The sequence below is a fragment of the Rana temporaria genome, chromosome 1 (genome assembly GCF_905171775.1).
Source record: "Rana temporaria chromosome 1, aRanTem1.1, whole genome shotgun sequence".
NCBI classification, from domain to species: domain Eukaryota; kingdom Metazoa; phylum Chordata; class Amphibia; order Anura; family Ranidae; genus Rana; species Rana temporaria.
The window spans coordinates 130,433,331-130,446,653 of record NC_053489.1 but is presented as its reverse complement, the minus strand read 5'-3'; the positions used below and the strand labels follow the sequence as shown (position 1 = coordinate 130,446,653).

At 44.9% G+C, this 13,323-nt stretch overlaps 1 protein-coding gene across 5 annotated transcripts in view; it reads right to left on the bottom strand.

Moving 5' to 3' along the window:
- The window catches only part of PAM (peptidylglycine alpha-amidating monooxygenase), a 290,095-nt gene that overhangs the window by 31,037 nt on the left and 245,735 nt on the right, over positions 1-13,323 (bottom strand). For all 5 annotated transcript variants that reach the window (XM_040342875.1, XM_040342893.1, XM_040342903.1 and 2 more), the window contains 3 exons: positions 12,115-12,187; positions 10,204-10,408; positions 7,135-7,335 (listed from right to left, as the gene is read on the bottom strand). In XM_040342875.1, the coding sequence (XP_040198809.1) occupies positions 7,135-7,335; positions 10,204-10,408; positions 12,115-12,187 (479 nt within the window). The remainder of the gene's footprint in view (positions 1-7,134; positions 7,336-10,203; positions 10,409-12,114; positions 12,188-13,323) is intronic.

The window sequence follows — 13,323 nt, the reverse complement described above, 5'->3', positions numbered from 1 at the left end:
TTTTCACACTAGAGGTTGTCAATTAAATGACTTGGTCAGTTTATTCTGAATGGTTGATTGGCTATTGTTCATGTATAAATGGGATGCCTTCATAAGGTATACCTACACATTAGATGACTCACATGATCCAGCCACTTACAATACAACCAGGGAAAAATAAATGTATGGCTGTGGGCATTTCTCAGCTACTCAAACATTTCCTTATTACCAACCTTTCTCAAAAGGAAGGAGCATTCATATCATCGAAGCATAAATATGTAGAAAAACCTGTTTAGTGGTCAGACCATGCCTGCATGGTCAGCCACAATCTAACAACTTTAAACAATTATAGAATTAATTTAGTTGCTTGACCCCTTCGTGCCGACAGTGTGCATATATGCAGCCCCAGTGGACTGTTTTTTTCCCCATGGGACTGCATATACGTGGATCTGTCTTTGTGCTGAGAACACACCGCACAGTGCGCTGCCAGCACAGAGACCGGCAGCACAGAGCACAGCACAGAGTCCTGGGTCACATAACTCCTGGTTCTGGGTCACCTGATCGCTGTGATAGACTCTGATTGGCTATCACAGTGATCAGTCACTGTGAACCCCACCCCTGTATTTCTCTCTCTGTGAGCGGAGAGGAAAGATACATTGTATCCCTCCTTGCAGAGAGAAAATTAAACAAGTGTGTAAAACAAAAAGAAAATAAAAGAAAATAAAAGAAAACAAAAACAAAAGGAAACATACCTAGAACAAAGTTTGATCTAGGTTAGTGTCAGGGTTAGTCTTTGGGCCAAGGGTCAAAGGTCATGGTTAATATATTTTGAGCAGCATTTAAATTTTTTTTTTTAGTTAGTATCAGTGTCCTTTAGGTAGGATAGAAAGAAAAAAAAAAACAGCAAAATGTGCACTATTGTTTCTGGGCTTTTCTACAACTAACATACACATACGTGGCATTGCTGCGATCGTCTGGAGCAGGAGAATTTATTTTGGGTGGTAGGTCATTGTAGTAACAAGAAATAAACAGCTACATTTTAAAAAAATTATTAATTTTCCTTTGATCATAAAAAAAGAGATTTTTAATACAGCTTACCTGTAAAATCTTTTTCTTGGAGTACATCACGGGACACAGAGCGGCATTCATTACTATATGGGTTATATGGAGTACCTTCAGGTGTAGACACTGGCAATCTCAAACAGGAAATGCCCCTCCCTATATAACCCCCTCCCATAGGAGGAGTACCTCAGTTTTGTAGCAAGCAGTATGCCTCCCAAAATGGTCCTCAAAAAAGAGGGGTGGGAGCTCTGTGTCCCGTGATGTACTCCAAGAAAAAGATTTTACAGGTAAGCTGTATTAAAAATCTCTTTTTCTTTATCGTACATCACGGGACACAGAGCGGCATTCATTACTATATGGGATGTCCCAAAGCAATGCTTACAATGAGGGGAGGGAGAACATCTCCAAGACAAAAGGATTTAATTTAGAGATATACTCAAATCATAATAAATCCAACTTAGTTGAGAAAAATAATTTTAAATTTTAAATTTAACTCAAAAAAGAGGAGCCCCCGGAATCCGAGGGTCTCAAACTGCAGCCTGCAGCACTGCCTGCCCGAAGGCAGTATCAGTATTCCTTCTTACGTCCAACTTGTAGAATTTTGTAAACGTGTGGACAGAAGACCGGGTTGCCGCCTTGCAAACTTGAGCCATAGAGATCTGGTGGTGTGCTGCCCAGGAGGCGCCCATGGCTCTAGTAGAATGAGCCTTTAATGATACTGGAGGAGGCAACCCTTTCAAGCCGTAGGCCTGAGTGATTAATTGCTTAATCCACCTAGAAATGGTGGACTTTGCAGCTGCCTGCCCCTTCTTGGGCCCCTCCGGTAGAATGAACAGCACATCTGTTTTCCGGATCTTCTTTGTAGCTTTAAGATAGGCCTTCATGGCCCTGACAATATCCAAGGTATGCAGCAACCCTTCCTTTCTGGAAGTAGGTTTAGGGAAGAAGGATGGTAATACCAAATCCTGGTTCAAATGAAAACTGGATATGACCTTCGGTAGGAAGGAAGGATGAGGGCGGAGAACGACCCTGTCCTTATGAAAAACAAGATATGGTTCCTTACAGGATAAGGCCGCTAGCTCCGAAACTCTTCTTGCGGAAACTATGGCAACCAAAAATACTAACTTCCTTGTCAGTAGAACCAAAGGAATTTCAGCCAACGGCTCAAACGGTTGTTTCTGTAAACTTGACAGAACAAGATTTAAATCCCACGGACAAAGCGGGGATTTAACTGGAGGTCTAATACGTAAGACCCCTTGAAGGAAGGTCTTAACCAGCGAGTGGGTGGCCAGCGGCCGCTGAAACCACACTGACAGAGCAGAAATCTGTCCTTTGATTGTGCTTAATGCCAATCCTTTATCCACTCCTAGCTGGAGAAAACTTAATACTCTATCGATGGTAAATTTGCGAGAAAAGCCATCGCTTGGACTCACACCAGCCTACATAGGCCTTCCAGACCCTGTAATAAATCACCCTAGAGACCGGTTTCCTGGCTCTGATTAGGGTAGAGACTACTTTCTGAGACAGACCTCTACCCCTGAGAATCAGGGATTCAGCTTCCAGGCCGTCAAATTTAGATGCCGTAAGGCAGGGTGGAGGATCGGACCTTGCGATAGCAGGTCTGGCCGTAGAGGAAGAGTCCAAGGGTCTCCCACTACCATCTTTAGGATGAGTGAGTACCATGCCCTTCTGGGCCATGCTGGAGCTACCAGGATGACTGGTATGTGTTCCACCCGGATCCTGCGCAGCAGGCGGGGTAGTAACTGGAGCGGGGGAAACGCATAAAGAAGTTTGAACTGATGCCAAGGGCAAACCAACGCATCGGTTCCGCAGGCCATCGGATCCCTTGAGCGGGATATGAACCTGTCTAGTTTCTTGTTGAGTCTCGATGCCATGATATCCACGTCCGGCACTCCCCATCTTTGGCAGAGTGCTTGAAAGACTTGTGGATGCAGAGACCATTCCCCCGGCCATAGAGTCTGGCGGCTTAAGAAGTCCGCCTGAAAGTTGTCCACTCCTGGAATGAATATTGCCGATATGCAGGGCACATGCGCCTCTGCCCATAGGAGAATCAAGCTCACCTCTCTCTGAGCGGCTTGACTCCTGGTTCCCCCTTGGTGATTTATGTATGCCACGGCCGTGGCATTGTCTGATTGAATTCTCACCGGGAACCCCTGCAATTTTGACGTCCAAGCCCTGAGGGCTAGTCGAGCAGCTCTGAGCTCCAAGATGTTGATGGGCAACTGCTTCTCTGGCTTTGCCCAAGTACCTTGGCGAGTGCAACCATCCAAAATTGCTCCCCAGCCCGTCAGGCTGGCGTCTGTGGTCACTATCTTCCAAGCCACTGGGCTGAAAGACTTCCCCTTCAGTAGATTCTGAGGGTCTAACCACCAACACAGACTTTGTCGGACTCTTGATAAGAGCGGCAACGGGATATCCAAGGCCTGTGGCCTTCTGCTCCATGCTGACAGGATGGCTGCCTGTAGGATGCGAGTGTGGCTCTGGGCGTATGGTACCGCCTCGAACGTGGCCACCATCTTGCCTAGTAACCTCATACATAGGCGAATAGTCGGTTCTTTCTTGCTTAGAACCAGTAGGATTAATTCCTTGATGGCTTTTACCTTCCTCAGAGGTAGGAACACTCCCTGTTGTTCTGTGTCTAATCTCATGCCGAGATATTCCAACTGCCTTGTGGGCTGGAAAGCTGACTTTTCTCGATTTAGGACCCAGCCGAACCTCTCGAGGTATTGGACCGTGAGGGCCACTGCTCGCTCCAAGCCGGGAGACGAGTGGTCTATGACTAGGAGGTCGTCCAGGTATGCTAGGATCGTGACCCCTTGGATCCTTAGCTTGGCTAGGATCGGAGCTAGGACCTTCGTGAACACCCGGGGGGCCGTAGCCAACCCGAAGGGAAGCGCCACGAATTGGAAGTGACGCGAAGCCACCATGAAGCGTAGATATCTTTGATGTGGCTGATAAATTGGAACATGAAGGTAGGCATCCTTTATGTCTATGGACGCCATGAAGTCGTCCTTCTGGAGTGTGGCAGCTGCTGACCGCACGGATTCCATCCGAAATGAGCGGATCTTTAGATATGCATTTACCATCTTTAGGTCCAAAATTGGCCTGACATCTCCATTGGGGATGATGAATAGGTTGGAGTAGAAACCCAGCCCCTGTTCCAGGACTGGCCGGAATCCGAGGCGGATCGTTTGGAATCCTCGACTCCTGGAAATGAGGAGGAGGAAACCTTAGGAAATCTAATTTGTAGCCTGTGGCCACGGAAGACCGTACCCACTCGTCGGGAATGCTGGCTTCCCAAATCTCTGAAAAGAGTCGCAGCCTTCCCCCCACCTTCGTGGGTGGGGGCGCCCCTTCATAAGGTTGGCTTGGGGGCTGGTTTTGCTGGTTTGCGAAACCACTGCCTTTTGCCTCTAACAGCCTGTCCTTGTGATTTGCTGTTGAAGCCGAAGTTTGCTTTTGCAGGAGGCCGTCGATACTGCTTGGCATTAGAGGGCCCCTGCCCAGGGGAATACTGTCGTTTAAACGCAGGCCCCTGAACCTTCTTCTTAGTTGGCAAGAGAGTACTCTTGCCGTTTGAAATGGTCTGAATGTATTTATCTAGGTCTTCTCCGAAGAGTCGTCCTCCATGGAAGGGGAACCCTACCAGGAGCTTCTTGCATGGGGGCTCAGCCTCCCAGCTTTTTAACCATAAGAGTCTTCTCATATGGATAAGGGATAACGATAAACGTGACGCTTGCTGGATAGAATCCTTGATTGCGTCTACCGTAAAACATATGGCCTTAGGGACATCCGAAAATTCTTCTGCCTGCTGGGCAGGAATAAGTTTAAGCATCTGCTTAAATTGATCCGATAATGCTTGAGCGACCCCAATCGCAGCCACAGCTGGCTGTACTACTGCCCCTGCAGTAGTGAAGGAGTTCTTAAGTAGTGCTTCCAAGCGCTTATCAACTGGATCCTTGAACACCTGTATGTTTTCTACAGGGCATGTTAACGATTTGTTAACACATGAGATGGCTGCGTCCACTGCAGGAGTAGCCCATCTTTTGGAAAATTTTTCTTCCATAGGATATAGGACAGAGAACTTCTTAGGTGGTAAGAAGATCTTATCTGGCTTGTTCCAATCTTGGAACAAAACTCCCTCTAATAGAGGATGGATCGGAAACACAGCATTGCTTTGAGGCGCCCTCAGTGAGCCCAAAGCTGAAACCGTCGATACCTGGAGATCTGGTACTGGCAAGTTGAATGCCCTACGGACCAAGTCCGACAATCCTTGAATCCACCAGCTCTCCCTCAGGGAGACTGCCCCAGACTCCTCTGTATCCGGATCTTCGATCCCTGAACCTACTTGGTCCTTGTCCAAGAGGTCGTCCAATTCCCCTGAGGAAAGGACCTCCTCTTCTGAGGGTCCGCGCTCGGGCGACGGAGATCTATTCCGCTTACTGCCCCGCATAGCTGCGGCTATCATTTTACCCATGCTTTTCTGCATCTCTTTTAAAGAGGTGAGTAATACCTCCTCCGTGACCATCTTAGGGTTGGACTGACCCGCGTCAGCTCCAGCCCCAGATCCCGATGGCCCCAAGGCTCCCTGTGGGGAAAGCAGCGGCATAGCATTGTCCGAGACCTCAGACTCTCTGGGGGAATCCCCACCTCTTGTACCCTTGTTTTTTGATGCCATGGTACAATACCGAGGTACACCTGCTACTTATTGGTACCTGGGACTTATAAATAGTTAAATGCCCAAACACCTGTTTGGGGGATAAAAAATGCTTCCTCTCCCCTAGATGACACTTTTTTTTTTTTTTTTTTTTCAAAAGAGATGGAAAAGAAACAGCCTATTCCTAGGCTTGAAAACAGTCTTTCTGAAGACTGCAATATTCTTTCTGGCCACTGTGTGTCCTCGGCGCCCCGTGCTTGCCGTTCTGGTCTTTCCTCCTCAGTTCCAAAGTATTGAATGAGCTATATGGAACAAACAAGGAAGGGCCGCCCCTTCCTTAAGCCACTGACCCGCCCTTCCCCCCCAGCAATCTCAAACAGGAAATGCCCCTCCCGACAGGGGGGGGGGTGGGGTTGGGAGGAAGGGACCTCTCTGCTCCAGCAAACTGCAGCCTGCAGCCTGGAACCATGAGGAGGTCGGCGTTTTGCCTGCTTTGCAGGTCGTGAGGAGGAAGACTGAATGGAGCATCGCCTGGAGGCTTGCAGGTAAGCACAGCTCTCTGACACACCCATATACTTTTATATCACAGGCCCCACTCAATGCTTTTCCAACACTACAAGGGAGGTCACATCTTATGGGGAATAATACATATAGAACCATCCTATCTTTATGATATGTGACTAGTTTGCCAGATGCAGTGCATAACTTTAGGCATGTCCCCTGTGACCCCCCAGAAAAAACCTGCTAAGAACCAAGTTCCGCAAGTTTTTCCCCTCACTTACCTGCTCCATGCCGCAGGACTTTGCCAAGCAAGAGGCCCAATCTTCCCCCATCTCGGTGGGGATGTCTAGACCTTCAGGCCCTGGGTTCCTATGAAGGATCCACTGTCCTGGGCCCATATAGCACTCTGGCAACAGAAACATTAGGCACCCAAAGGTTTCTAAGTTCTGGGCCCAGGGTCCAGCTCTCTAAAAAGAAAAGCATTATGGGCTATACCCCAAGGGTTTGGGGTCCGGTTACTGACCACTTTAGCGCTGAGGCTTTTTTGGACAGAACCGGTTAGCTCACCTAATCCCAAGGATGTGGAGGCAAGCTAAACCATGACTAACACCTAAGACACTGGCGGAAAAACTGAGGTACTCCTCCTATGGGAGGGGGTTATATAGGGAGGGGCATTTCCTGTTTGAGATTGCCAGTGTCTACACCTGAAGGTACTCCATATAACCCATATAGTAATGAATGCCGCTCTGTGTCCCGTGATGTACGATAAAGAAAAATAAAAAATCAGGAGCGATCCATTAACATTTAACATTACATAAAGGATTTACATAGTGTCAACTGTTTGCTCAGTGCTTTACAACATGAGGGCAGACAGTACAGATACAATTCATTACAGGATAATCCTCTCCTCTTACCTGAAGCATAGGCGACAGCGAAGACTCTACTTCCAAATGCTGCATGTTTGATTTCTTTTACAAACTTTCCAGTTTCTGAATGGAAACACTGAATCCTCCCATTCTCTCTGTCAGCCACACATAGCTGCCCTTGGTCAGGTATCAGAGCCAGACTGTGTGGGATGCGGAACTCGCCGGACTTTGCAAACCTTGATGAGGAAGCTAGAAGAAGCAACATTATTTAGTACATCTACTTTAACAGAAACCAAATAGTTTCCTAATACTGTACAGATAACAAATTAACTTTTACCACAGCTACCAGTTACCATTTGAAGCCGACTTATCACAAAAAACTGTAAACTCCACTTTTAGTTCTATGGTGTCAATCAGCGCCAAACTGTAGCCTATATGAGAAACTGCCAGTATGTGTGACAGATTTAAAACAGTTTGGTAACCTGTTAAGTTAAATTGTATTTAATACAGGTTTATTATTTGACCAGTTGGGGACAACAAGCACGCCAAAAAAAATTAATCAAAGTACACAGGATATGTCCTTCTGCCCCACCTTCTGGGAGTTGCTGTATAAATAAAAACAATCTAAACTTAGGAGTCAGAGCATTGTTTGCTGACTCCAAGTACCCCAAATTTCCTCCGACTCCACAGCCCTGATTTTTACAGCTGATGTTTTTGGCTTCTTGCGTTTTTTTTTCTACAGCCGGTAAACTCCCCAGCATGTTATCCTATGTGTCCAAACACACATAGGCTGTTATAATTGTTTTCTGGCTGGAGTGTTTTCTGTCTGGAAACCCCCGAATTAGTGGGTTTTGAGAGGAGTTTTTTAGCTGAAAAATGTCCTAATGCCAGTAAATGCGGCTATACAGAGTTTTTGATCCCATAGCTTGCGATTTCCTGCTAAAAAAAAAATGTTTTTCACACAACGCTATTGGAGTTTTTATAACTTCCGGTGTGCATAAGACTTAAGTAGCTGCTGCTGTACAAGAAAAAAAACAAAAAACGACCGTCTGACACAAAGTTTATCAACATTATTTTTCCGAGGTGAAATTTAGAGATACAAAGTAGCAATGCTACTTTGCATTTGCTCAGTTTCATTCATCTGCAGATCAAAGAGATGAGCTTCTATCTGTATATGATGTCAGTTAAAGTAGAAGAAAACCCTAAGGCCCCTTTCACACGGGGCAGATCAGTAATGATCCGCCTCCGTATGCTCAGCGGGGATCGCTCCGTTAATCCCTGCTGAGCCGGCGGATGACAGGGCGGTCCCCGCACACTGTGCAGGGACCGCCCTGTCTTTTCTCCGCTCTCCCCTATGGGGGATCGGATGAACACGGACCGTATGTCCGCGTTCATCCGATCCGATGACGGAAGGAAAAATAGGGTTTTCTTCCGTCTGCAGAATCGGATCATTGCGGAGGCGGACAAGATCGGGTGTCAGCGGATGTTCATCCGCTGACACCCGCAATCTCATAGGGACCAATGTATGTCCCTTTTTCATCCGCAAACAGACGGATTAAAAAGTGGACATACGGTCCCCGCAGGTGTGAAAGGGGCCTAACTAGAACTATTCTAACTATTCTCAAAAATGCCCCATCCTCATTTTTACCTTGCCTAACCTGTATATATTGTGTGCGCTTCCCCGTTTATGAGGAGTAAGAAAGCACTCAACAACGACTGTGAATCCTGGGAGCCTTGACTTGCCTGCCATGGCCCTGCTATTGTTCTCACTCCCTCCTCTCCCCTGTAGCAGCTGCTTACTGACACAGGGGAGCTGGAGCTGCGGGATCACATAACCAGACCCAATTAAAAATAGGTTACACATCTTTTTTTATACAGGTTAGGAAGGATAGGTAAGAGGAGAGGGGAGAGAACATTTTTAAGGATAGTTACAGTTACAGTCTTCTTCGATTTTAAAGCAACCCGACAGTAAAAAAAGAAAAGGGAAAGCTTTTTTCCTCTTTTTATAAAATTGTATTTATACATTTTATAAACCCTTAGTATTTAAAAACTTTTTTTCCTTTTTCTTTGCTCAATATTTTGTTATTGCGCAGAAAAAAAAACCACAAAATTGTGCAACATTTAAACAAAAAAAGACTCTTGTTTGCCTTGTAAATTACTTTGCTTTGCACCAGAATCATAATTTTTCTGTTGTTAAATATCTTTAATGGTTTTCATAAGGTAAGTTCAACAGATAACAGATCTCAAAGTATCACATTTTATGAACATATTTTAACATTTCATAACTGCAATGTTGCTTACAGTAAGAAAAATTAAAAGTAACTGTTACCATAGCTTGGATAAGGGCGAGTACTTTAAAATTTAGATACAGTCATGAGAGACTGGTTTCAAAGTCTCGATGTATACATAAAAGGGGAAATAGTAGGGTAGTAGGGATAAATGGGAGGAGTGTAGAAAGGAGGAGGGGGAGGGCAATAGTTTAAAGGGGTTGTAAAGGTAAAAAAAAAAAAAAAATTCCCTAAATAGCTTCCTTTACCTTAGTGCAGTCCTTCGTGTCAGGACGCCCACTAACACACAGCTCCTTTCTCCATCTAAGTAGAGAGTGTCTTGACCCTCCTGCTCGCCCCCTCAAGAGGCTTTCTCCACACCAGGGAGAAAGCCTTATATTACGGTGTGTAGTTACAGACAGAAGAACAGGAAGTGAGGAATTCTCAGAAGAAGGACATTTAAAAGCAAAATGGTAAAGGAAGCTATTTAGGGATTTTTTTTTTACCTTTACAACCCCTTTAAGGAGGAAGTGGGGAAAAGGGGGGGGGGTATCATTACTCAATGTGGAAAAAATGTTTTTGGGGGGGTTTTAAACTGTTAAAAACCATTCAGAATTTTGCCCATTCAATGTTCTCAGAAAGACAGTGCGTGAACATGTCCTGTTGTCAATGGACGTACACACTCAGTAATAAATCACATTTTTTTTTTATCTGTATATACAGTATTATGTCAGCATCTGACAAGGTTCTCAAACAAAAAAGTTTTGTACCAGCCGTGTGAAGGCGACAGATTAACTTGTTCATTTCATAAATTTAAAAAAAAGTAATCATACCCCACATCTGTACGTACCTTCTCCCCACTGCATAATGTACATGCCCTGAGGTGAGAACTGCATGATTCTACTGTTGCAATAGCCGTCGGACACAAAAAAATTGCCTGTTATAGGATCTACTGCGACATCAGTTGGTTGACAGAAGTGGGTCCGGTCACTGCCTGGTTGAAAAGCCTTACCCAGTGTGAAAATACGAGAACCATCAGCCCCTAATTTAAAAACCTTTAAAGAAAATAAGAAGAAAAAATAATGAATCAGAATTATACATCAAACTATTTATTTGCTTGAAAAGACAGCAATCAACCACTTAGGATCCATTGATAGTAGATGCTGGGCCAGAAGTGGTGGCCTTGGCACACCAGAATTTAGGACTTCTCTATATATTTCTGTCTCTACATTGTTCACATGTATGTGCACTTGTGTGTGAACAGTCACATACTACAGATACTTGCTGTGACCAAACCGTTAATAAGAGTTAGAGCCACGATGAAGGTCCAAACACACTGATTTCCAGCTTGTGATCAAAGTAATTTAAGAATCATAGGCTCCTCTCACACGAATGGACCTATCGGGTCCACCTGTCAGTTTTTCAGGTGGACCTGAATGGACCATCCGTTGCTCTCTATGGAGCGGCAGGTGTCAACAAACATATGGCCGTTGACATCTGATCTGATACTGTCCGCTAAAAACAGGTGGATGGGAATCCATTCCCCATTCCTCTGGCGGATCGGATGACGGTCGCTATAACACTTCACTACAACTGCCCGTCTGAAAGGGGCCTTAACCTGACACAACACTATTGTACAAAAACTTATAAAAAATCTGTATGTATAGTCAAGACTTTTTTTTTATTATTATTAGTTTTAGAAGAGAAGAATGAGAACATTTGTGTCCTAATGACCACCATCACTAGGACAGAAAGTGATGGAAAATCCAAGATGTGGATACATTTTTCAACGGCACCTGTTCTGGTGAGGACCGTCTAAAAGGAGATTTCCCTCACTTCCTTTTGCAATTCTATGATGGAAACTAAAGCAGAATCTCCCCAATGGGACACACAGGTAGCAAAAATGTAATTGATAAAAGCTTTAACCCTTTCCTACTCAATCCTTAATTGTACACAGTTGTCTATTTCACATGTATATCTAACAAATATTAAATGGGTAGGATTACTCTTTAAACCTTTCACTGCTGTTCCACGCATTAGAGCAGGGCAAGGATTTACACAAGGTCATAGCTGCAATAGCAGCACCTTTCTTTAGTAGACTCTTAGCAGTTAAGTAAAAATGATCTGGACAGCTGTAAAGTCGCCTGATCACTTTTAGTCAGCCTGTGTGGTTAAGATGCACACCCCCTGCCACGCCCCCCTTAATGGAGATTTATAAAAAATAAAAAAAAATAGATTAGTTCAACCATTGGTTTTTATAATTTACAATTGCTATAATTTCAAAATCGGATGAAATGTTAAGCATCTTTCTGAAAGATAAATAGTGAATTGTATATACAACTACATAGCTCTGACCAAAATGAGGGAGAAATGAGGAGGAAAGAGGGACTTTGTTCCAAATCAAGGACAGTCCCTCGAAATCAGGGACAGTTGGGAGCTATAAGAATGGCATCCATAAGTTCGCTGATCTCCTCTGCACAGAATGATCCCAGAAACACTAAGCTCTGAGTATTTCTGTAACCAGAGATGTTGAACCCCAGCTGCTGTGGCAAGATAAAGAGCATATTCTCCAAATTTGATAAACAGCGTGCAAATATTGAGAGTGTGAGTCTGCAGCATAAGGGTTAAAAGAAAAAGCATACACTACCAGTTTCTCCATTTCATGCCTCTACAACACCTCTAACGCTTTATACCTTCCTGTTAGAACACGCACATAAAATGTCAGCCTTTATTACTAAAATGTCAAGAGATATACACACACCTGATGAAGAGCTACATCAGTGACCCAAAAGTTTCCATCTGTATCAACTGTTATTCCATGAGGCAAATAAAACCTGAAGGGCAGAGAAAGATCAGAAATTAAAAACAGACAAAGCACAACTGCTAAATAATTTCAAAACTTGTTATTTGCAAAACATGAGCTTAAATGTTGTTAGGTTTTGCGATTTTATAGCTCAGAAACCCCTTCAAGAAGGAAACCATGGCATATTCCAAGAAGAAAGCTGGAAGAAAAACTGAAAAAGCAACATACAGCAGTTTCCCATAGCAACCAGTCAACTTTGTTGAAATGAAGGATTAAACCTAATCATTTAGTAGGGATGACAGCTCCACTATTGCTCCAGTAATCAGGACTAAGGATGGGCTCAGGCGTGTTCACAACCCCCACGTGCCTGAGCCCGCCAGGAAGCTGACACTGTGCAGCGCTAATCACAGGCAGCGAGAAATTTCCCAATCTGTGCAGCTGCGGACCAGGAAATGTCTCTCCATCTGTGATTAGCGCTGCGCAGTGTCAGCTTCCTGGCGGGCTCAGGCACATGGGGGTTGCGAACAATCAGGAGTGCTTAATTGAAGGAAAACAGAATACATAGTATAACAGCAATAGACAATTCGTCAGACAAGAAAAGTGCCATACAGAAACAAGACATCACATATTTCACATACTATGCACAGTCAACAATTTGAACAGCCTTGAAGTGGAAGTCTACCTCTGCCCCTACGTTGCAGGACTGGCACCTCAGGGTGAATAGAACTGAAGACATGGAACAACCAATCCATCGTGCTAATGACACTCATGACAAATTTCGAGAAACTTGGGCATGTTGGATCCACTACAGGGAATCTTGCGCCTTGGTGGACCCAACTCACCCCGCGGCTGCGTCCACGACCAAGCCCTTTGGGCAGTGATATCTCTGACCCCTACACAGCTGGTCTCTTCTTCTCCCTTCTGATATCCCCTCCCCCGGGTATATATATATATATTTTTTTTTTCCTTTTTCCTCTCTCTCTCTCCCCCCTTCCCCAACTAGCCTCCCCAAACGCTGCTGGTGCCTCGTACCCTGGGGCCCCGCTTCGTCCACAGACAGCTCCCTCTGGGGTGGGCGGTTAGGGAGGTCCCCATATGGGTTCGGCACCACCTTGATATCTTACTATGCTCCTCCACCCGAGGTGTATCGATGTTGCCCGAACAATT